The sequence below is a fragment of the Pipistrellus kuhlii genome, unplaced genomic scaffold (assembly GCF_014108245.1).
Source record: "Pipistrellus kuhlii isolate mPipKuh1 unplaced genomic scaffold, mPipKuh1.p scaffold_m20_p_2, whole genome shotgun sequence".
Classification (NCBI taxonomy): domain Eukaryota; kingdom Metazoa; phylum Chordata; class Mammalia; order Chiroptera; family Vespertilionidae; genus Pipistrellus; species Pipistrellus kuhlii.
This window is the reverse complement of record NW_023425515.1, coordinates 79,884,069-79,908,706: the sequence shown is the minus strand read 5'-3', so window position 1 is coordinate 79,908,706 and position 24,638 is coordinate 79,884,069. Positions and strand designations below refer to the sequence as shown.

The 24,638-nt window shown below is 34.7% G+C and overlaps 1 protein-coding gene across 3 annotated transcripts in view; it reads left to right on the top strand.

Annotated features, from left to right (window-relative positions):
* The window catches only part of CADM2 (cell adhesion molecule 2), a 1,125,034-nt gene that overhangs the window by 1,028,917 nt on the left and 71,479 nt on the right, over positions 1 to 24,638 (top strand). For 2 of the 3 annotated variants that reach the window (XM_036445003.2, XM_036445004.2), the window contains 2 exons: positions 422 to 600; positions 18,209 to 18,328. In XM_036445003.2, the coding sequence (XP_036300896.1) occupies positions 422 to 600; positions 18,209 to 18,328 (299 nt within the window). The remainder of the gene's footprint in view (positions 1 to 421; positions 601 to 18,208; positions 18,329 to 24,638) is intronic. The other variant, XM_045584061.1, reaches the window with a different exon arrangement.

The window sequence follows — 24,638 nt, the reverse complement described above, 5'->3', positions numbered from 1 at the left end:
AATGGTGGCCATAGTGCAAAAGTATCATTCCAGGAACCTCTGGGGAAAAAGCTGTTTCAATAGCTGCAGGACCTTTCTCCAAGCATTAGCAAGTGTGAGTCATTAGCATCAGATCAGGACCACAGGAACTGCTATATATCAGGGACTCCTATGATGACTCAACAAATTACTTTCTTGGTGCATGTCTAAGAAAGTGCATATCCTGCCTAGTTAAGCAGGATAGAATTAAAGTATATTTGTCATCCCTTCAATTCTTCTGAGTAAGTACATAATGGTTCTTTTGGTACCTTATAGAAGTTAGCACATGTTTATGCACAAAATGGGTGTTAAACATTTATAAATTGTTTCCTTTATTTAATTCACAACATATGTAGCACTTCCTTATTTTTTTTCTAACTATGCTTGTGTTTACATCTGATAGGCCAGAACCTGTTTTGTGGACAAAGGATGGTGGAGAATTACCAGATCCTGATCGAATGGTTGTGAGTGGTAGAGAGCTAAATATTCTTTTCCTGAACAAAACGGATAATGGCACGTATCGATGTGAAGCCACCAACACCATCGGCCAAAGCAGTGCAGAGTATGTTCTCATTGTACATGGTGAGTACCTTTTGGATGTCATCATATGTGAAAGAATCAATCTCTTGGAAAACTTTTTGAAGTTATCAAAGTCTTTAGAATAATACACGAAATTAAAGATTTTTCTTTTTCTTTTAGAAGGCCTCATAAGTGTAAATATCTCCAAGATTTATTTTTAAAGTGTTCCAAGTCAAACTAATAAAATTAAATTAAAAGATACACTAAAAATAAAAATTAATTTTGTGATAAGTTTTCCTTATTACAAATATATTGTGTAATTTTGTGTGACTATTAAATTATATTAATGATTTTTTTCAATTATATTAATGATTTTCTTTCAGTTATACAAATAAGTGATTTTAGTTATAAATCAAAATCATAAAGATTATATTTCCCATAAGCTTATTTTGGTTGTATTGTCATTTAAATGTACTTATAATCACTGTAACTGGATTCACAAAGAATGATAGAATGTTATTGAGATGGAGCAGAAATAGAGGTATGCAATATTAATGACAACTGTCTTAATTTCTTATGAACAATATTTAAAACACCCACAGACATTTTTTCCACTCCACTAATCTCAGAATTTGAGTATATATAACAAAATTCAGAAATAAATATTAACACACAAAATTGAAAAAGTACCTGCTTTTTCCAACCTCCCAAACCACATTATGTTGTTTATAACATAACACTAACGTATTGTAGGATGGAGATAACTTTTATGAGATTGAAAGATATTGCAATAAACGGAGTAAGTAAGGTTTCTTTGTTGAAGAATTTCTCATAGCTTTTTAATATGCAGGGTACACTGTGAATTTCTAAGAGAGAGAGAAGCTATGGGGAGTGGAACATTTTCTTCATATATTTCTCCAAGAAAATTTTACTAAGACTAGTACTGTGTTCTACACATTATTACAGTATTCCAAATGAGTATTGCATAAATCATGATGCTGTTGTAAATCCAGTGGATCTTAGACATAATAAAGAGTGTAGGCTTATTTGATATGTTTTCTCATGGACTAAATTATAGAATACTATAAGAAGCATGTGTTAGTTAAAAAAAAAAAAAAGAATTTTGAGGTAAAATCTAATTCTTTAAAAATATATTTAAATTTAGGGAAATGATAATTATATTATGCTTTTACCCAGGTATTTATTTTACTGTAATGCTGCTAAAAATGGATAAAGATTGATATATTAAGCTAATATTCTACTTCCAAATTGCTTTAGTATATACAATCTCTTAATTCTAAATACTACTTTGTTATCAAAGGCAAATGGAGGTTCTATCCTAGACTGTCCTCATGCAAACATCTTGAAGGTAGAGCTGAGAGATTAATTTCTAGCATATTATGAATTGTGCATATTCTATATTTTGAGAAAGACCAGCCTAATCAAATTAGACTGATGTATTGGAATTAAATGTGGTGAATCCTTGTAGACACTCCTGCCACCTAAATTAGATCCTCAGAGCATAATTCAGGAGTAGCTTTCCATTCATGCTGACCTGGCTGTGTGGATCATGCACTCATGTAAATGAGGTCTAATCAGATTGTCCCTTAACTTTTTAAGTGCTTCTCTCACCTGAGAGTCTCTTGGGGCCTGGGGGATTGTTGCACAGCATGTCACATTATGTAGAAAGCAATATGAAATTAAAAATACAGACTGAGAAGGAAGTGACAGAAAAATCATATAATTCAATAAAAAGAATGTTGTTTGTTTTTTTTTAAAGTACTTCAAGTGGGGAAAATTCCTATGTGTTCCAAGTGTTTGCGAGCCAGCCAACAGCATGATTTCCTAAATAGCCAAGCTGCCTTTGGGTAGTTGGCAGTTGACACATTTCTAATAAATGCTTTTCTAAGCACTTTGTAAGAAGTAATTTTTGGCTTTGCTTTTTGAACTACAATTTGTCAAAAGCACCCCATAGATTAATGCTATTCATGCTACTATATAAATGCTGTGAAGTTCAACAGTAGTTTACCCAGGATTATCGACACAAGTAATGAAAGGCTCGATGAAACAGTGAGACCGTATTACACTGTGTTTAAAAGGCCTCCAATTGGGTTCATTACAAAATAAAGGTGTTTTTTTCACCCCTTTTGCACACAGAGTGTAACGTTTCATTAGTCACTGGTTGTATAAATACAAAAAGCTACTCTCTCCTGTTAATGGTTTGGCTGTTTCAAAACCCTACTAAATGATGAAATTTGAGTGGCATTTAGATCCATAATGAATGCTGCCTGCATTTCGGAATGGGGTGATGAATGATCATTTGTGAGAACTTCACCCTTTTATCTTTTACACCACGGTTGGTTGTACATTAGCTGCGATAATTTAGTATTGCTCCAGCGCAGAAGGGCCTTTCAGCAGCTGAGACCTTGCCTTTGTGCCACACTCGCCTAGGTTCTATTGATTCCTAACTTGATGGAGGTCGGAGCGCTTTCCTGTGAAATCATCTGCTATGTAGATGTCGTCCTAATGGCTGGATTTTATTCTTTGGGTGTCAATGAAAGTTCATTACTTAAATGTTAGCACATTTAATTGTTAGCAGCACTGACATTTTGTATTGTGGACACTGGAGGGTTTTATTATTTCACTTCCTAATTACACCTTTGCAGATTTCAGCATTAGAACTTTAGATGGCAATTTGAAACTGCCAGTTTGAAATTCTGGGCCTCACACATTTAACATGCAAATACTTGTAGGATGAAACATTATACTTATGAAACATTTGCATTATGGAAATTCTTTAGGAAAGAAAGTAGCATTTTTATTAACAAGCTCAGCAATGAAAAAAAAATTAATGTTAAATTGGTAGTCATAGTCAGAATATTAATTTCTGTGAGCACAGTAAGCTTCAGTGTTTGCCTATATAAAGATATTAAAGTTACTTTTGTGTTATTAGTAGGATCCTGTTATTAAATTAGAATGACAGGTTTCTTTCATATGTATTGTCTTGAATTATGTCATTGCATTGCTTTGTTTACCATTTGTAGAACTCAGATCAAGAGAAAAATTCATTCATCCACTAACTAGATATTTAGCATTTATCCACTGAGTATAAAAACACTATACAAATAAGGTCAATAGTAATCAAGAAGTGTAGAGTTTAACACAGAAAATAAGTTAAGCATTCAGTAATTATGATACAAAAGTAGAAGAGCTACAGGAGAATGGCCATACAATGATGTAGCTTTTCAAAGTCTGCAAGAATGTGGTCCAAGTATCTGGAATTCTTAAAAATAGTAATACAGCACTCATGGATTATCCATAAACTAATGGCATGTGTCATAAATAGAAGCACCCAAAACAGCATCAGATACATAGATATGCACAAATTAGACTTATTATTATTATTATATTAAAATATTATATTCTTGGAATTCTTTGTTTACTCAAGTTTCCATAGATCTCTTTCCACATCTTGGCATTTTTTATCCTTTAATATCATCAATTTTGCCACACATGGTGCACATGCACATACTGCACAAACACAAATATACTATGGAAAACCAAAGATTCTGGACACCATATTTGTAAAGAGCCCCCAACCACATAGTTCAGTAAAGGAAACGGAATTATTTACATAATAATTCCCTTGAGAGTCATGGCCCTTACTACAGGCAATTCATGCATGCCTTGTCTATAAGCCCTCAACTGGTTAGAATTTGAAATGCTATTGTTAACATGGTGCCAATCTATGTGTAAAGTGTCATCATCAATTATAATTAATGTGATTTTTTTGTTTTCAATTTTTCCCATTTTAAGATTAGTTAACCTGTTTTGTGTCCAGAACTTTATGTAGAAACATTTGAACGCTTTGACTGAATTTAACCAATAAGTTCAATAACCCATTTCATCAAAATAAAAATCTGTTGCTAAATTTATGTTGGATTAAAGATATTTTGAGACTGATATATCTGTCCTTTATTTTCTTTTTTATTGAAGTATAACTGATAGAATGCTTTATTAGTTTATTAATATTTGTATATATATTGAAAAAAGCACATCAAAATTATTACTAGTAACCAGCCGAAACCGGTTTGGCTCAGTGGATAGACGTTGGCCTGCAGACTGAAAGGTCCCAAGTTCGATTCTGGTCAAGGGCGTGTACCTTGGTTGCGGGCAAATCCCCAGTAGGGGGTGTACAAGAGGCAGCTGAGAGATGATTCTCTCCCATCAATGTTTCTAATTCTCTATCTCTCTCTCTTCTTCTCTGTAAAAAATCAATAAAATATATATATATATTTTAAAAATATTATTAGTAACCTTATTATATTAAGGGCAATATCATTTCAGTACTTCGATGTGAAACTTACTCATGAGTTACACATAATTCACTGTCCATATTCTTCCCTGAATAGTACTCAAAGCATAAACTAAGTTATATGTATTGAAGAACAAGAATGTTCTAAATCCTTGCTAACTGAGAATAAAAGACTTAACAGTATAGTAAAATAAGTGACATAGTATATTGAATAGGACAAAAGTTATAATCATCCTTGTTTCTCTGATGCAACATCAAATTGAAAGGATTTAGATAAAATCCCCAACCAAAGACTATCTGGATCTTGATCTTCTAGCATAGAGAACCTAGCAGATACCAATTTATCATGTAAGAGATGGCTGCAGAGAATTACAAATGAAGGTAGGCTAATCTTATTTTCTTGTTAGAAGACATTCAAGTGTTCCTATTCATTTGTCATCAATAGATTAAAACAATATTATTTTGAAACATATATCACCTGGGAGTTTTTGAGAAACTACCTAAGGAAAGTGTGAAACACAAATTACTATATTCCCCTTAAATTCTAAACTTATTTCTTCTCAACTTTCCCTAGAGAAATTTGTAACCACTCTTCAAAATACAAATGGAAGATGGACAAAAAAGCTGAAACTCTTTAATATCACCTCCAGACTCAAAGCCCTCCCCGGGGTTCAAGGATAAATCCAGTTATTCAAGTAGAAAAAAAATGAGCAAAACATTTCTTCTTGTACCAGTAGCTACAGTACTACAGAAGGCCCAGATTACAGAAGAGAAACAGGGGGTCTAATTAGAGCGTCTGTGGAGACCCACTCCACAGAGGACCCTGCTCAGGGTTGTCCCGGAGGTCATAACAGAGCTGAGATGCACTTTTCCAGAATGTTTGTTATGATGTTCCCCATCTCTCTTCAAATCCACTTTTCCTATTACCACAACATCCCTCATATGAGACTTAAAATTATTTTGCCACTGTTCTACTACTAGTAACTTATTCCATCACTTTGTTTCCTACTTGTATGAATACACTTTTGTAACAATTCAGTACTTCATTATCTTAATGTTTATTGTTCTTACTTTGTTTCTTTTTGGTATTTTTCAACTTCACTTTTTTTCCATTTCTATTTATTTATTTAATAATTCTTCATTGTTGAAAGTATTACATAGGTTCCCCTTTTCTGCCCATTGGCCCCTCCACCCCACCACCAACCCTACTCTAAGCCTTCAGTATCCTATTGTCTGTGTCCATGGATTATGCATATGTGCTTACAAGGTCTTTGGTTGATTATCTCTCCCACCCACCTACCTTCCGCTGCCTTCCCTCTTCCCTCTGAGAGATTCTACACTCTGTTCCATGCTTCCATGTCTCTGGATCCAAGTCATTCATCAGCTTATTTTATTACTTAGATTCCACATGAGTGTGAACATGTGATACTTGTCTTTCTCTGACTGATTTATTTCATGTAGCATGATAATATTTTGAATTAAATTAGCCGCCATGAATCTTTCCAGGTTTTTACATTATATATATATATATAATATATATATATATATATATATATATATATATATATATATATATATATATTCTAGCAATTTTATTTTTATGAACAGCTATAATATTATTCTATAATAACAAAAGAGTTATATGCTAATAAGTTCAGATAGCCGAACAACCTTCCAGATGTTATTCTAGATGTTCTTCTCAACGAAGCTGCAGTGGCTGGGCAGAGACAGAAGCAGTTAGGGGCGATTAGTCTGGCAGGCAGAGGCAGTTAGGGGAAATCAGACAGGCAGGCCAGTGGATAGGAGCCAGAGGACCCAGATTGCAAGACGGATGTTCTGGATTGCAAGAGGGTGCAGGCTGGGCTGAGGGACCCCCCCCCTCCCTGCATGAAGTTCATGCACTGGGCCTCTAGTATATAAATAATTAAAATTCTCCATTCATAGTATTATCATAGTAGAAAATGAAACACAATAAAAAGCTTCTTTATATTTATGCAATACCAGTAAGTTTATTAGCAGTTGCTGACTTGATATCCCTAAAATATTGTTGATGTTATGATTGCTTTGGTTATTTGTTCATGTGACAATTGAATACTGATGAAAGATGCAATATTGCTTTTTTTGTTTGTTTGTTTCCTGGATATTTTACCTCAAACTAGCACAGTTACCAAATAAGTTCTTCACTTTTTATTGTTAGAGTAGGAAGCATTATAAAAGTAATGTTTCATATTTTTAATTTGAAAAGTATTATAGCAAATACTATTACTTCTAGAAATATATATATATATATATATATATATATATACACACATATATATATGCTTTAGTCTAGTGAAAGGTATCAAGCCATTAAATATCCCTTTCTAGTTTTAAAGAATTGATAAAAAATTCTACTTTCATTTTACTATGCTTTTATTGTTAATAACAAATGTCAACAATATTCAGAATGTTGCGCACCAAGATATTACAGACTCTGTCACCAAGCCATGCTTCCAAGTTTTGTTGCTCATTTACACATTTATCTTTTCCAGTGACTAAAAGTAAATGCAAGGTCACTTTCAATCCTATATGCGGATTCCCCATTTCAGTTAATATGTTTACCATAGGAGAAACCCAAAATGAGTAATGAAGGGAGCCTTTCTTTCAGTTTAACAAATATTTCCAAGCCACCTAGTATCTTAAAAAAAAAAAAGAAAAAAAAAAGAAAAAAAAGAAAAACAACTAGTCTAAAAAAAAAATAAGTTGAATTGCTTTAAGGTTATTAGAACTTGATCCTAAATATAGCAAAAATAGCTAATACATGTGTAGGTAAATGCAGTAATGATTATGAAACATATTAGGAATATCATAAAGTAATATCTTAAATTTATTTTAAAAATATTTTAAACTAGAGCTAAGCAGATATGATTATAATGCCTACTTTATTAGTCTTACAGTATTTAATTCACATATTCATATTATGACTATCAGTGATTTAAAAGCTAATGAGGACTTTCACAACATTAAAATTAAAATTAAAATTATACTCTGTACATCATATATATATATATATATATATATATATATATATATATATATATATATATGCATAAGGGACCATTGCAACAGAGCAGACGATCAAACAGGCTGCATGGGACAACAAGGCCTGCAGGGAGGTTAGTGAGGGGCAGCCAAATGACCCAGCAGCAGGCTGTGTGGGATGACCAGACTGGCAGGGGTTTGGTGAGGGGAGATCAAATGACTAAGCACCAGGTTGTGTGGGACAACCCAGCCGCAGGGGAAACAGTGAGGGGAGACCAAAGGAACAAACAGCAGGCTGCGACAAGGCCGGCCGAGGGGGTAAGCAGGCAGGTGAGTAGTTAAGAGCCATTGGTCCCGGATTGTGGACATTCCCCAAGGGTCCTAGATTAGAGAAGATGTAGGCTGGGCTGAGAGCTCCCCTCCCCCATGCATGAAGTTCATGCACCAGGCCTCTAGTAGTAAATATGTAGCTAGACTAAAAAGTTGGCAGTTGCATAACCTTGATTATCACAGTTACCAAGGGATGAATATTTAGAAACATTGAAAGGCTACACCAATCTATTTGCTCTTAGTGGTACTGGTGGGCAAGAGGATACAGATCACAATGGAAATAAGACAGTGAATCTTTGCACTCAGATGCAAAAGTGGGGAGCAGGAAAGGGAAGCCTGAATTATGGACAGATGTACCGCGAAGGGAACATTAAAAGGAATTCAGCTGCAATCTGTTCCCTCACATGGAAATAGACTTACCAGTTGGTAAATTAATTTTGTGTTCTCATAATGAGCATTTTCCCCTTTGGAGAAGCTTTCTTTAAGTGGCATAAATGGAAGTATAACCGTGCAGGAAGAAAAGGATAGAAAAGACATCCATACGGAACAATAAACAGCCACTAATGGAAGAGCCCAATGATTTCTTCTCTCATCTCCAGTTGAGAGTTTCCAGACACTACCCTCGCTGGACGAGCCTGAAAACAGTACCTTCTTTAGCAACTGGACGGCTGAGATAAAACACATCATCCCTGGACATGGATAAGCAGGGATAGCTGTGCCGCCAGTGGGAAGGGGCACCTCTGACTGTAGGAACGCGCTGTTGCTCTGCAGAGAAAAGTGGAAGGGGATCAAATAGTGGAGCCAGGGGCACTGTGTTCATTAGAAAACGTTTTAAAAGGTGTGTGTGTACAAGCATACGCAGCAGAGAGCAGGCTTCAATCCACGTCTTTGTTTTCAGATGATCGTGAAGTAGATGGATTAGGCTTTCACCTTTCAGAGTGAGAACTCTGTTCACTGGTGGCATTTTGTGGAAAATGTTTATGTGACAGTGAGATGATCACTGGCTCAAATATCCAGGAGAAAAACTCACATTCCTATCTGAAGGCAGGAAAGAATCTACTACTTAACAACTTCAACATTTTAAATAACTTTTCTTTCATTATTTAATGTGCAAATAAGGGTATATTGTAACTCTACAAAAATGTATGGAGCTCTTCTATGGACATATATTGTATTTACATCCATTCATTAGAGAATTTGAGCAATGTGCAATGGGCCATGGGGGAAATTTTGGTATCTGTCTTCAGAAACAAAGGCGTACCTAACTAGGAGATACAAATTTTACAGAAACATTGTTTTGTAGCTTCTTCCAATGTAGCTTTCACAAACACTGCAATATCATATATAATGGATTATTCCATAAACTAAGATTTATCCTTGATTCCTCTCTACTTTCCTCTCCAATTTATCAGCACAGTCTTTTGACACTTTTTCTAAACCATGCCCCAATTATGTCCACTGTCCATCATCCTATTCAGCCTAGACTATTGAAACATTATTTTGTATTTATTTGGCTCAGGCCACATCATGCCCCAAGGGAACCCCCACCCTGATCCAGGACACCCTTCAGGGCAAACCAGCTGGCCCCCACGCATGCACCAGGCATCTATCCTATCTATCTACCCTATTTCCTCAAAAATAAGACAGTGTCTTATATTAATTTTTTCTCCTAAAGTTGCGCTAGGTCTTATTTTCCGAGGATGTCTTATTTTCAGGGAAACATGGTAATAAAAGAGTAATATGCAGATTGACCATCACTTCAACACACAAGATGGCTGCCCCCATGTGGTCAAAGATCCTGTCTCCATATGGACACAAGATGGCCACCACAAGATGGCCAGCAGGGGAGGGCAGTTGGAAGGCACCAGGTCTGCAAGGGAGGGCAGTTGTGGGCAATCAGGCAAGTGGGGGAGGGCAGTTGAAGGTGATCAACCCTGCAGGGGAGGGCAGTTAGGAGTGACCAGGCCAGCAGAGAAGGAAAGTTGGGGGCAAATGAGTTGGCAGGGGTGTAGTTAGGCATCAATCAGGCTGGCATGGGAGTGGTTAGGGAATGGTCAGGCTGGCAGGCTGAAGCAATTAGGGGCAATCAGGAAGGCAGGCAGGCGAGCATTTGGGAGCTGGAAGTCCTGGATTGTGAGAGTGCAGTCAGACATCCCTCGAGGGGTCCTAGATTGGAGATGGTGCAGGCTGGGCTGAGGGATAACCCCCCACCCCCATGCATGAATTTTGTGCACTGGGCCTCTAGTGCACAAAGATAAATCAAGGATAAATCTTAGTTTTTATCCTTAGTGTTTACTAGGGATTATCTTCTATGGTTCGACAAGGTGGATGTACTTATTAACATGCAGGCACAAAAAGTACCATTGTTGTGCTCAGTATTGTTATAGTATAGCAAGTTTATAATAATAATCTTTGAAACACTCCCACATTCTCTTTTAAATTTTATTTTAATAAATGTTTACATATCATATTAAATATTATATCTGGCTGTATTTTATTACCTTTACAAATTGTACATAAGAAATATCTAAGAGATCAACCAAAGGGCTTGTATGCATATAAGCATAACCAATGGACACAGACAATGGACACAGGGACAAGCTATGAGATGATAATGGGGAGAGGGGGGGGCATATGTAATACTTTCAACAATAAAGAATTTAATATAATAATAACAATAATAAAGAAATATGTATGTGAAAATTAGAATTCACTAAAATTAGTGCTGTGTAATAACTTCCAGTTTAATTACAATATTTTTAACCTATATGTTTTCCATAGCATAGTACAGTAGCATCATATGAGCTTAAATCATTGCATTTTTTAATTGTGAACCGACACCTTTAGGGGTTCTTTGTATCTCCTAAAGTCTTACACAAAAATATCTGCACTTACAAGTTTCTTGAGTTAAGGTATTTTTCATTCAGAGTATCAATCTGGTCTGAAGTGTTTATATAAACGTCCAGGTCTAAACTCTTCACTTTGGGTAGAGGTTAAATTATATGAAAAATGTCTGCTATATTACGACATAACTTAGGTGAAAAATTTAAGTATCTGGATTTCTCAATCCGTGTTTTTTTAGTACATTACACTTCCTTTTGTGTATATTTGCATTTGCTTTAATGCAATTTTCTTTTAATGGCTGATAGTCCTATTCTTTCCTAGGAAATTGGCACCCTTACAGAACAGAACATATTTTATCAAATTATCTGATTTACTTTTCGGAAAAGTACTTTTAGGAGAATGCTCACGATATTGAAATAGCTGGAGCTAAATAATATAGAATGACCCATTTCAAAGACATTTTTTTCCTGCTTTACATTTGACTTTGCCTTTGTCAGTTTGGAATGTAAAGGAGTATTTTAAAAGAAAATAATGTACACACTTTTTTTCAAATAACAGACTGATTTTATTCATAACTCTACTTGTAATTACATAGGACTCTTGGTTACCACCTACAGTTTAAAATTGCAGTACTTTTCATTTTTCAAGAATAGCTTTCCTTTATTATTGTATAAGGATTCCATTTAGTTTGTGAAGCCACTGGAAACTATCAGAGGGATGAATTATTCAAATGTAAATTTTAAAAGGGTTCCGTTCTAGGAAGAAGATGAGGTTACCTTGTGATGCTCAAGGAGGAGGCCAGTCGAGGCCTCGTCAACCTGGTGGCTGTCATTTAAGGAAGAGCCTTGGTGCCGTTTGTCATACTTATGCTGTAAGCCGTGTAGCTGAACATAAAAAAGCAAATAAAATAAACCTTTTCTGTTACAATTGCTTCCAGTGGCAATTCAATTACCAGTAAAAAGGTTGATGACGCCATATTATTTTTAAGGCTAGTAAATGGGAGTAGTTTCTATCAAAAAGATACTTCTTATCTCAATATGTCTAACACACACTGAATTCTGAGGCCCCTATATCTCCATTAAATCCTTGGTTTGAATCCACTCCAGTTACCCAGGACCACCTTGGGGAGTTATTGACATAAAGCAGAAAGGAAGCAGACATATGAAGTCCAGACTAAATGGCTTTTTTTTTTTCTTTCTATTGAACACTAGTCCTTGGAGAAAAACAAGCCTCTAAGACACTTTAGACTTAATTTTGCTTCAAAAATCCATTCTGAATGGGCCAGAATGCCATTTTTAAAAAGAGAATCTGCCACAAAACAAAAAAGGTTGACAAGTTAGAAATTATTGTACACTGCTTTGTAGAGAACAGAACATACCTTTAACTGAAAAGCTCGTTATTAGAAAAAAGATGCTGTACCACTCTCCAATTTATTGTATACAGCACTTGTTGGAACTGATTTCACTTTGACAAGGTTATAAGAGATCTGTTGTGCTCTAATAAGCCTGGATAACAAAATGTGGTTGCATATTTTTGAATCCCATCATTAGGATGTGAGAAAAAGGGCACTTTTGTATTGTTTTTAAATGTGATGATTTGGAGCTCTAACACTTAAAATAATTGAAAAACTGAATTCAGTATATAAGGTTCTTTAGTATGCTGCTTTTTTTTTTTTTTTTAACTCTTTAGTAGTTATTTACACTTAAAAACTCTTGGCAGGAATTCCTAAATATTACCTCATATATGTTAAGAGGAAGAAGAAGAAGCAGCAGTAACTGATCATTAAACATGGTTAGGCTCAATTACTGATTCATGTTATTAAGTATGATACTATTCCCTATCTTCTGACATCATTGTCACTACCACCAGAAAGAGCGTTATTTATAAAGCCCCAGTAAAATTCAAAACATTGAGCAAAGCACAGAAGTCTTTGATCTCCTATATCTTATCTTGTTGGTTCATGAATACTGGTAATTCATAAATGTTATAGCCTTCCAGCTTCCAACCACTGATTTCATGAAGACCTGGTTGTATATTTTTTGTATGGTGAACTTTATTATTAATTAGGTGCCTAATGCACAAAATCCGTGCAAGAGGAGGCCTTCTCAGTCATGGCTGCCTGGATCCCTCCCTCAAAGCTGCCGGGTGGCTGCCTAGATCCCGTGTCTGTAGCCCCAGCTTCCTCCTGGAAGGACGTCCAGAAGGGCATCTGGTTAATTAAGCGTATCACACTTTTATTATTATGGATAAGAGTTAGAATAATAGAGGGCATTAATTGATTATGAAAATTTAAAAATGTTACTATATCATCCCACATGTATTTTGTAATATTGTTCAGATGAGGCAGGAGACAGAGATGTGCAGCTAGTAAGAAGCATATAGCTCTGGGTGTGGTTGCCCATAGATAGTAAGATATCATGAATGTAAACATCATTGTAATGGGGGAATCAAGGGAGTAGTGACAATGTGAGGAATGTAATAGATAAAATCGAAAGCATGATGCATATTGAGAGAGAAAGGAAATCAGTTTGAATTTAGTTGGCCAAGGATGTCTTCTCAGAGCAGGTCGGAATCAGGCGGAAAGTTGAGAGTAGTGTTTTTTATTAGATAGATAAAGAAAGGAAGGCTAGTTTAAGATAGGAATTGGGTGATACTGAGGTGTTGGGTAAAAATAATTTGTCCCAAAGCAAAGTAATATTTTAATTATTTTTTTCCTTTTATTACATTTATTGGGATGACACTGGTTAACAAAATTATACAGGTTTCAAGTATACAATTCTAAACACATCATCCATATACTGTGTTGTGTGAGCGCCACCTCAAGTCAAGTCCCCACCCATCACCATTCATATCCCAATACCCTCCACTACCCCCCCATCACCTCCACTGAACATCACCACACTGTTGTCCATTTCCATGAAATCTTTCTCTCTTTTTTCTTTTTTGCTCAATCCCTTCACCCACCACCCACCCAAAGTCCCACACCCACTCCAGCAGTGGACAGCTGCCCTCTATCTATGGGTTTATCTGTATTTTGATTGTCTGTTCATTACATTGCAAATATGAGTGAAATAATATGTTTGGCTTATTTCACTTAAAACAGTGTTCTTCAGATCCATCCATGTGATTGCAAAAGGTAAAATGCCCTTATATTTTATGTCTGAGTAGTATTCCTTTGTGTAAATGTACCACAGCTGTTTTATTATTTCATCTACTGATGTACATTTGGGCAAAATTATATTTTTAAAAATAAAGACATATTGAGTTATAAAGATAGAAATTATAGTTTATTAGAAAGAGATGTACATAAATACCATGGTAGTGCTGAAACCTGTTTTGCTCAGTGGATAGAGCATCGACCTGTGGACTGAAGGGTCCCAGGTTCGATTCCAGTCAAGGGTATGTACATTGGTTACTGGCACATTCCTGGTAGGGGGTGTTCAGGAGGCAGCTGGTTGATGTTTCTCTCTCGACATTTCTAACTCTCTATTCCTCTCCCTTCCTCTCTGTGGAAAATCAATAAATATATATTTTAAAAATACTATGGTGGTATACTATGTAATAACTATGTGTGAGGTTGTTATATTTTTGTAATGCTATGAAGTTGGTAAATATTTATTGACCTAAATTGCATTAGGTTCTCAACAATATGTATGCAGAGTTCTTCTCTTCAGGAATTCTCAAATGTGGAGTCTGACAGCAATAAACTCAGAGCATTTAGAAAGTTTTCATAGAAGAGAAGTATCATATAATATTCTTATTATTTCTGAGGATTTCAACTAATTCCAATTAATCTTATGTTGCTGAATTTTACTTGATCCTGATTAATCTAGTGTTGAATATATTTAGTTTAGTTAACATTTGCTATTTATGACAGGGTTGAAATATTTGGGTGAACATACATGTGCAGTAAAACAAAAACAGAATGAAGAAACCCTAAATTTTTTTTTTGAAAAATGAATGTCTAAAGTGTTTTAGAACACATAGGATGAAATGAAGTTAATGGTGATTCAAAACATGTAACAGTTACTGGGAAAGATTTCTTATATAGGTTATTGTCTTGATCCAATTTTCATATTGGCCACGGTGTTTTGCACCAAATTACTTTCAGCCTATTTGTTTCTATGTGCATATGAATTCAAGAGGGGAGTATGAGAGAAGATGATGAACAGATAAGCAGGAGCCAGACTATGAGTCAAGAATAATTTGTAGTGGTATCTCATTTATCCGGACACTTTAAAACCACAACCTATTGTTTTTAATTTCTTTAAAAATTAGCCTAGAAAAACAAATATAATCCATACATTTTCACAATTTTAGAAAATAAGGATGTTTTGTGATTTATATAAGAATGCTTATAATGCTTGGTAATATCAACTCTATCCAAAACAAATCAAGATCTATTATTACCTATTTTAGTTGATATGGAATAAGGACAAAAACACCAAATAACACGCTTTTATTTTTGGCTAAACTAAAAACAAAACAAAACAACCCCAAACCTGTTATTTGAATTCCAGTTATTTGTTAAAGTAATTTTGAAAGGCTGCTTTTCAGATGCAGTAGTATCATTTTAACTCATTGTTTGATAGAGAGAGAAAAAGAATAGAAAAAACACACACACTAGTATTTTATAATTTATAATAAAGTTATGTACATGAAGTTTCAAAGAACTAATATTATTGTATAATAGAGGCCCAATACACAAAATTGGTGCAAAAGTAGGCCTTCCTTTTCCCGGCTGCCACCACCAGGTTCTCTCTGGCTGCCAGCACCCGGGACCCAGGCTTTCTTTACAGAGGGAGGACCAACCACCTGCTGCAGCCCGCTGGTCAGTGGCCTGGACCTCCTACTGTGGGACAATCATGGGATGATGGCCAGGCCCCCAACCAATCACATTGAACCTTCCTTGGCTGGCTTGGTGCCAGTGGGTGTCATAGCATGGTCCTAGATTGTCATCTCAATGGTCCTTCTGCTGTTCGGCCATTTGGTCGATTTGCATATTATAGTTTTATTATATATAATTCTTATACTTGATAGCCCTTGGAAATATTTCCCTTTGCATTAATTAAATACATATATTTTGAGGTCTTAAAGAACAAGTAAATGAAGAATATATTTTTATCTTGAATAATATAAGAAGATTAAATTTATGTTCTTTTTATTAATTTACAAAACTTACTTCATTTACCATTAGCCTTCCTAAACTCTTTAGGAAAGCTTACCATGAAAAAAAAAGTTATTGGCCTGGCCGGTGGCTCACTTGGTTGTAACATCCTTCCTACACCAAAAGGTTAAGATTCAATCCCTTGTCTGATGGTTTGGTGGGTGCAGAAGACAACCAACTGATGTTTCTCACATCAGTTTCTCTCACTCTCTCATTAATAAAAGACATGTCCTCCTATAAGAAAAAAATATTTGCTAAAAAATAAAAGAAGGCCAAGATCAGTTTGGCTCAGTGGATAGAGTGTCAGCCTGCTGACTGAAAGGTCCCAGGTTCGATTCCAGCCAAGAGCATGTACGTTGATTGTGGGCACATCACCAGTAGAGGGTGTGCAAGAGGCAGCTGATTGATGTTTCTCTCTCATTGATGTTTCTAACTCCATCTCTCTCTCTCTCTCTGTAAAAATCAATAAAATAGATTAAAAAATAAAATAAGAAGATATTGTAAAAATTAGTAAATAAGAAGTGACCATGCTCATATACATAATATTTATGATGAAAGTCAGTTCTACTTTATGATCATGAGAATCACAGTCCAGGAAATACTCATTTCCCCCTGTGATTAATGTACCAACACTGAGTTTTCAGGTTATTTTCTTAAATTTTACTGGCCAGGAAGATGAGAGTGATATCGTGTGGTTTGCTGTGTCTCTAGTGTAGATACTTCATCAGGTTAAAGTCCGAATATCCGGTAGGGCTATTTATCAGAAGTAAAGAACTAGAAAAAATTTGGTGTGACTCAAAGACTTTAATTAGACTGACAAGAAGCCTTTTAGTAGCAAAATAATCTATCAAACACTTTTAATATATCAGGGCTGTGTGAAAAATATGTAAAATCAAGCCCTGGCATAGTAATTACAGGTAATTTGTGAGCTGCTTCTAATTTCCTTAAGTGTAAATGATATGTCTATCCACTTGAGATGAGATTTGACTCTCTGAGGATCTTATTGAGGAGCTCACAGTTTGATACTGTCTATATTGTTTTACTATACTCTATGCTGCTCTCCGAATTTTCAGTTCATTTTGAGTGACAGAAAGTATGATTTTGGTGTTAAACTCTGAGGTGTTTATTCTGTGTAGTATGTTCCCTATATTTTGACCTACTGTTAACTTTGGCAACTTTTACTAATTATGGATTAAGGATTGAATGTTACTTTCTAGTATATGTTCAATAACTTCTCCTAGATATGCCAAATAAAATAAATCATAAACTTTTCAGAATATTGGGTTTCATGCTAGTTGATTCAATACTTGTTAAAGACTCCTAGGTACTGCAAAATTGTTAGAAGGCGTACCAGCTAATCAGGGTAAGAATTTCAAGACTCCAGTATGCATTAACATCATTCGTGAGAAATGGAAAAGTAATGTAATATTAATAACAATTGGCTTATTTTTGTTTCTAAAGATCACTCTCATCCTATTTATTTCCTATCATTGTTTTCTTAGATGAAAAAATCAAAAAGCCTTTAACATGCATATACTCACCCATTCATAACACTTATTTAACTTATAATATGGTGATGTTACTTGTGTTTAGTTCTGTCATGTTATTTTTTTTTTGTTTACTTGTTTGATAAAGCATGTCATTTTTTGTTTTACCTATCTGTATTTTGCAATTGCATGTCCAACTTTTCAAATGACTCAGTGAACAAATGAATTCTTGTCACTTTAAATTTCACTCTAAATATTTTTGAACAATTGTTTATTCTCAAACATTGCTCCAATTTTTTACTTTGTGTAGGAGCATGAAAAGAAAGTGAACAAAAAATGGCAAGAACTGTGAGGTACAGCCAGCTTTGTACCTGATAATCTTGTTAAAGCTTGTTAATGTTAGACCTAAATAAGATATATGTATTTTTGTAATTTGGATCATTTGAGTTTGTCTTTTGTTTGCATGATATGATTTTGTTTTATATTTTGTTTTTTTCCACTCACCAGATGTTCCCAACACTCTGCTTCCCACTACTATCATCCCCTCCCTTACCCCTGCAACAGTCACAGCCACTGTAGCCATAACAAGCAGTCCAACCTCCTCTGCAACAGCCAAGAGCATAAGAGGTACAGTATCCTTCTTTGTTATGGCCTGGAAAACACACTAAATGGAGCTTTAAGGGATTTCTTTAAGGGGCAGAAAAGTTAGGATCCAATTTAATTAATAATAAGTAAGTCACCTAACTTACAATCAATTAGGAAGATTGGAATAGACTATTAAACAAGTGTTATATTTTAATTTTTAGTGTCACTTATGACTATTATGAAAATATTTCAGAATATAGGTTAAAAACGTATGGATTTCTACAGCATGGAGCAAATTTAAAATGTGAACATTGTCAATATTCTTTTTCTGTTGTTGTTGTTGTTTGTTTTTTGTTTTTGTTTTTGTTTTTTTGCCTTGCCTTTTCAATGCAAACAAACAAATAACATGTTCAAGGATGCAGAGATAACTTTTGCCTTTTTGATGGTCTACTTTAATGTTAAAGAGTTGTTATTTCTCTGCCACCAGATTAGTGTTGATTTTTTTTTTAAAACTTGACATAATCCATGGTCATTATAAACCATAAAAAATAGAACATTTAAGTAAATATTCAGAATATTACCCTAAAATAATCTGCAGAGTGGATCTGCTTATTCTAGTTTAATGTTCTAAAGCAAGTGGTCTAGAATTGTCAAGGATGATAGTATTTTATATTGGCTCCATGAGTAATTTCTGATATCAGTTTAATAATAAGCATTTTTGCCTCAAGGATAGCAATCTTAAGGAAATGGAAAATAATCCTGATGGGCAAAAAATAATTACATATGTTTCAGAAATATAAAAAAGCATTCCTGAGCAGTCATTAAATGGTTAACATATGATAAGGAAATAAAAAGAGTTGAGTGCATTGTAGAAAACACATTAAAATTTACTTCTGCATAAACATCATTTAGAGAAAATTTGTCTTATTTAAGTCTGTTGTGTTTTTTTTTAATTTTTATACGTTTTTTGTCATGTTGGCTATACTAATACCTATTAAACTTGACAATTTAACTTGAAATCATGGGAACATTACATTAATATATAGTAATTAAAACTGTACCAAGGGCAGGCTTAGAATTATTTTCATTCACTTGTAAAGATTGTTCAATTACACTATTTAGTTTTCTTGAAATTTTTATTAATTCTCAATATTAAATGAGTTGCCAGCTTTCACTTTGCAGTTATCATACCAATTTTTCTCTTGTTTTAAAAAACTGTACTTGACAATTGCTAGTTTTTAATAGTCATGCGAACTATACACAATGTACAAGGTTGATAGCTAAAGGATTGGTTGCAAAGTTTATTGATAGTAGTAATAAGAATTTGTCAAAAATACCTAGGTTTATTTAATGGTTATTAAATAAATTGTATTTGAATTAAATCTACAAGTGAGAAGAGTTTAAGATATTTCTAATAGCAATTTACATAAAAGTGGGGAAAAAATAATAAAGATGAAGGAAAAGGTAAATATATATATATATATATATATATATATATATATATATATATCTTCTCTTTATCAATTTTGAAATTTTTTTACAAACTAATTCAAAGTGCATATGATTAATCCATACTAACAAAATCTAAATGACAATATTAATTTCCAATTGTACAATCAAATCAACGTGATAGAAAAGAAGGGAAAAATGTTGAATTGAATTTGTATTTTAAAGACCTACTTACTTCCTATCAAACAGTTATGGTGTCCATCTCTAACAAACATTCATTGAGCACCTGCTATGTATATGGGACTATACCAGGTCCTAAAGACACATGGAAGAGGTTCATTTGGAGCATGGGGCTGCCTGGTGACGAGCCTGTAGTGATTTGCAGGCTGACCATACCCCCCAGCAACCCAAGCAAAGACCCTGGTATCTGGAATTTTTTTTATCATCTATATTTGAAACTTTGTAACCTAATCTGCAAATGTGGGGTCCATAGCTGACTTAAATAAAAACCAGGGGTGGGGGTACCTTGTCTTTATTTAAGTCAGCTATGGACTCACACATTTACAGATTAGGTTATTCTAAGATAGCAAGGGATACTAAAGCTGCCCTTTCTATTCTAGTAGGTCTTATCTGGAGTAAGAATACATATCACTGGTTATAAAGTTGAACTAAGGGAAAAAATATGAAAAACCTTGAATATTTACCTATTTCTTCTGGAAAGCAGAACACTTATGCTCCATTCTATTTTCTAAGGACACTTGAGGCTTGGGCAATTTACAAAGCATCATATTTTTAAGAGTTAAATTTCCAGTCTGTTTATTCATTTGACTTAGGTCAATTTGAACAAAAACATTTGCTCTATTCATTTACATTCATTTTAAATAAACAGTTTGTTTGTTTGTTTGTTTTACTCCTATAAATGTAAAAGTATTTTCATTGACTTATGGTAACAATCCTAGATTTAATATAATTTAAAAATACATACAAAACAACCTCCAAGGAAGAAAAGAAAATGTTCACTAGAAGATTGTGTGCCATTTTCTTGAATTCATTTTATATAATATGCATATACATATAAGTATTATATTTAAACATTTCCATAATTATTGTATTTCAGGAAGCCTGTCACTTATAAATATCAAGATTAAATGAATTGCCTATTAGGATGGTAATCTATTTTATATTTTAGAAACTCATCCTGTATATATGAATAAATGTATTTCTAGAACATGTTTAAAACTACTTTAAAAGTCATTAATAAGCTAAACTGGTTGTATCTTTCTTACTAACCAACGAATTAAATGTATGCGCAGTGCCTTTGAAGCTGAAAAGATTCGCAGCACAGCTCTTGCTTCTTTGACACTCACATGAAAAACACAGTTAATAACCTCCTGTGGAAGCTCGGTGAAACACCGAATTGATACTAATTAAACCAACTTTGGGACAGAAGGTGACCTTGATTTCAGCTGGAACTTTCTGCCAGGACAATAAATAAGAACAAATGGCACAAAGCATAATTTCTAAGAAGGATCTAATATGATCTATTAATTTTAGGGAGTTGATAGAATTGCAATAAGTGATTAGATAATTGTAATAGTTTAAAATATATCTTGTTTCAATAATACAGTGGTTTCTTTTTTATTAATTAATTAGTTTATTTTATTGATTATGGTCTCACATAATTGTCCTTATCCCCCCATTCCCATACCTACCCCCTCCCTACATATCCCCCACCCCCTTGTTGTCCATGGCCACTGGGTAGGCCCATATGCATGCACACAAGTCCTTTGGTTGATCTCTTCCCCTTACCCCCACCCTCCCCTACTTTCCCTCTGAAGTTTGAGAGTCTGATCGCTGCTTCTCTTTCTCTGGGTCTGTTTTTGTTCATCAGTTTATGTTGTTCATTATTTCCTTTAGATGTGTGAGATCATGTGATCCAAGAATTACCCTTGTAAGAACCTAAACTGCGACAAGCAATAATGGTTATGCTGAGAGGCAAATGAATCAGTCTGTAGTGAGTTCCTTTCTGAGCCAACAGTTCTTTTGAGTCCCAATTTCAATGTCAAATAGTTCCTTATGTGTACATGTCAGCCATGATATTTCAGATCTGGTTGGTGGACAAATGGTAGTAATGCAGGACCGACCGTGTCTGGTTTGGTCCTGGGTATCCTTCAGCAACAAGCAGCTGCTGTCTGCTGGTATGGCAAGGTGTCGTCAGCATCTTCCATTTCTGAATTGTGTCTCTTCTCTCTTCATGGCTGGAGCGCTTCTATCTATTCCTCTCTGATATAGGATTCCAGATGGTCTTAGAGTTGTTTTCTGAAAATATACATACATATTCTCGACCAAAAGTTAATAAAGGGATATTTTCTTTAAATTTGATTTGGGATTCTTTTCATCACTCCCCCCCCCCCCCCAAATAATTTTCCCCTAGCTTGTTTTGACACCATGTGTGTCTTTTCTTTTCTTTTTTTCTTTTTTTAAAATATATTTTATTGATTTTTTACAGAGAAGAAGAGAGAGAGATAGAGAGCAAGAAACATCGATGAGAGAGAAACATTGACCAGCTGCCTCCTCCACACCCGCCACCGGAGCTGTGCCCACAACCAACGTACATGCCTTTGACCAGAATCGAACCTGGTACCTTTCAGTCCGCAGACCAACGCTCTACTGCTGAGCCTAACCGGTTTTGGCTCATGTGTGTCTTTTCATAGGTATCTTGCTGTTAGCGTTTCGAATGAAGATTAATTTTCTAAAGTACAACTTTTTTTAGATGTAAATTATTCTCAGAATATTTTTCCTTACATGCTTTTCTTCCACTGTCACCCCCTTTTTTACTTTAAATAATAGGAGACTTTTAGAAATTTTATCATGTAGTCTTGATAGCTTTTACATTTTAAATTATTTGTACTACACTATGACTGCTTTAGGTTCATAACATGTTGTGCAATTTTACCATGGGACACTCTGCCAATAAGAAATTTTGTTAACACTTTAGGAACAGCTTTTTGTACAGTACCATCAGTTTTTCTAGAATATTCACTTATTTCCATTAACCACATTAATTTCCTCTGAGAAGTCAGCTACTATTCATCTGTCAAACTCAACACTCTAGCAACAATCTTATTTACCATGCGTATATTAGTGGAATTAATTATTTCCCTTCTTGAGAAGGGCCTGAGCATTCCTGCTACTAGGCTGGACTTGGATATTAAAAAGCCACTTGCCCTCACCATGTGTATAAGACCTCTCAAACAAGTCTTGTTGCAGTGAGAGGTCAGCTGCTGTCAGCCAAGTCTGTCTGCTATCTGGGTCCCAATTTGAGCTGTGCATGGAAAGCGAAGCAGCTATGGGGGCAGGAGACCTCCCTCAGAATGGGAGAAGGTTCAGGCGCCTGCCATGCTGCAGCGGGGAGGGGGAGGTTAGTAAGGGTCTGTGCCCCGCCTCTGTTGACCCCCAAGTTCTCTCCTGATGGCCCCATCTGTGACTGTGCCTGTCTTAGGTTGTTACAGTGGTTTCTTATTTCTCTAGATTTAAGTAATTTTTTCTATTAGCTTTCGGTACTCATCTAAAATAACATGTGGCCAGAAAATTATACACTATTTGATGCAAAGAGAGCATGAGGTGAATGAAGACAAGGAAACATATGTTTTCTGACTGACCTCTCAAATACATACAAAATATTCCTGCAATTTTAGTTTCAGAATTGCTTATGCTTGAGCTGCAGTGACGCTGACTTTTAAATAGAGAAATACCTTTATTAACTGATTAAGAAAAGTGACTAAGAAAATGAAATTGTCCCAATAGGTACACAGATTTAAACTATTGTAAGAAAACTTTTTGAGGCAAATGATTTGAAGCAGTTCCACAGTTCAAATTTGAATTGAATAGTATTAAAAAAAAAGAGTCAATAAATTTACTATAAATGGGAAGAGGTGAGTAAGAACAAAAATTAAATTTATTTACCAATACTACTTAAAGAATTACACTAATGTAAGGGGAATTTTGTTCAACATGTTCAATGTAATAAACAAAAATACCTAATTTAAGTCCATCTATTTTTCATTTCAAAAAAAGAAGTGAACTTAAGTATACCAATGGATATTTTACTTAATCTACTACTAAGCAAAGAATGCTAAGCAGTGAGTCTTTAGTGGAGGGAAAATTTTTTGAATTAACATGAGTTATTTTTTCAAAAGCTTTTTAACCAATTTTGATATCTAAGAACCAGATTCTGTAATAAAAAAAAACAGGAAGCACTTCTAAAAATAGTCTGGATTAAACTGGGTAAGTTCAATGGGCTTAATACATTTTTTTTCCTTTGAAGTCATATTCTTAAAATATTAATTATAATATTTTATAATTAATATAATTATAATATAATTATAATATTTTTCTAGTTTAGATAATGTTATTCAGATACCAGCAGGAACTGATTGTAGTCTCCAAATGGTACAGCTATAGTTTTTGTTTGTTCGTTCATTTGTTTGTTTGTTTGTTTTGTTTGTTTTAATGAGCCTTTCACAGAAACACGGGTTGAGTTTGGGGAACTCATAAATGATGGGAGAAGCAGGAGAGTACTGTCATAGCAAATTGCTCCTGAATGTGGGGAAATGCACTGGTTATCCTAGTCGGAAGAGAGTTGGAGGCAGACAGTGACAGTTTGGAAAGAGCAGTAGTCAAAGGACACAGCCAGAATCCACACTTAAATCAAGTGGGGACATTGGGGACGAAGGATCAATAGTGGATCTCTGTTTTCCTGCTTTCCAAAACCTTTCATTAACTGAATCCAACTGGAAATCAGAGGCCAAGGAATCTGGACGAAGCAGTGCAGAGAAGTCACCTCTCAGAGCACAGAGCAAGGCAAAAAAAAAAAAAACATGGATGCTGGATTTGGGTAACA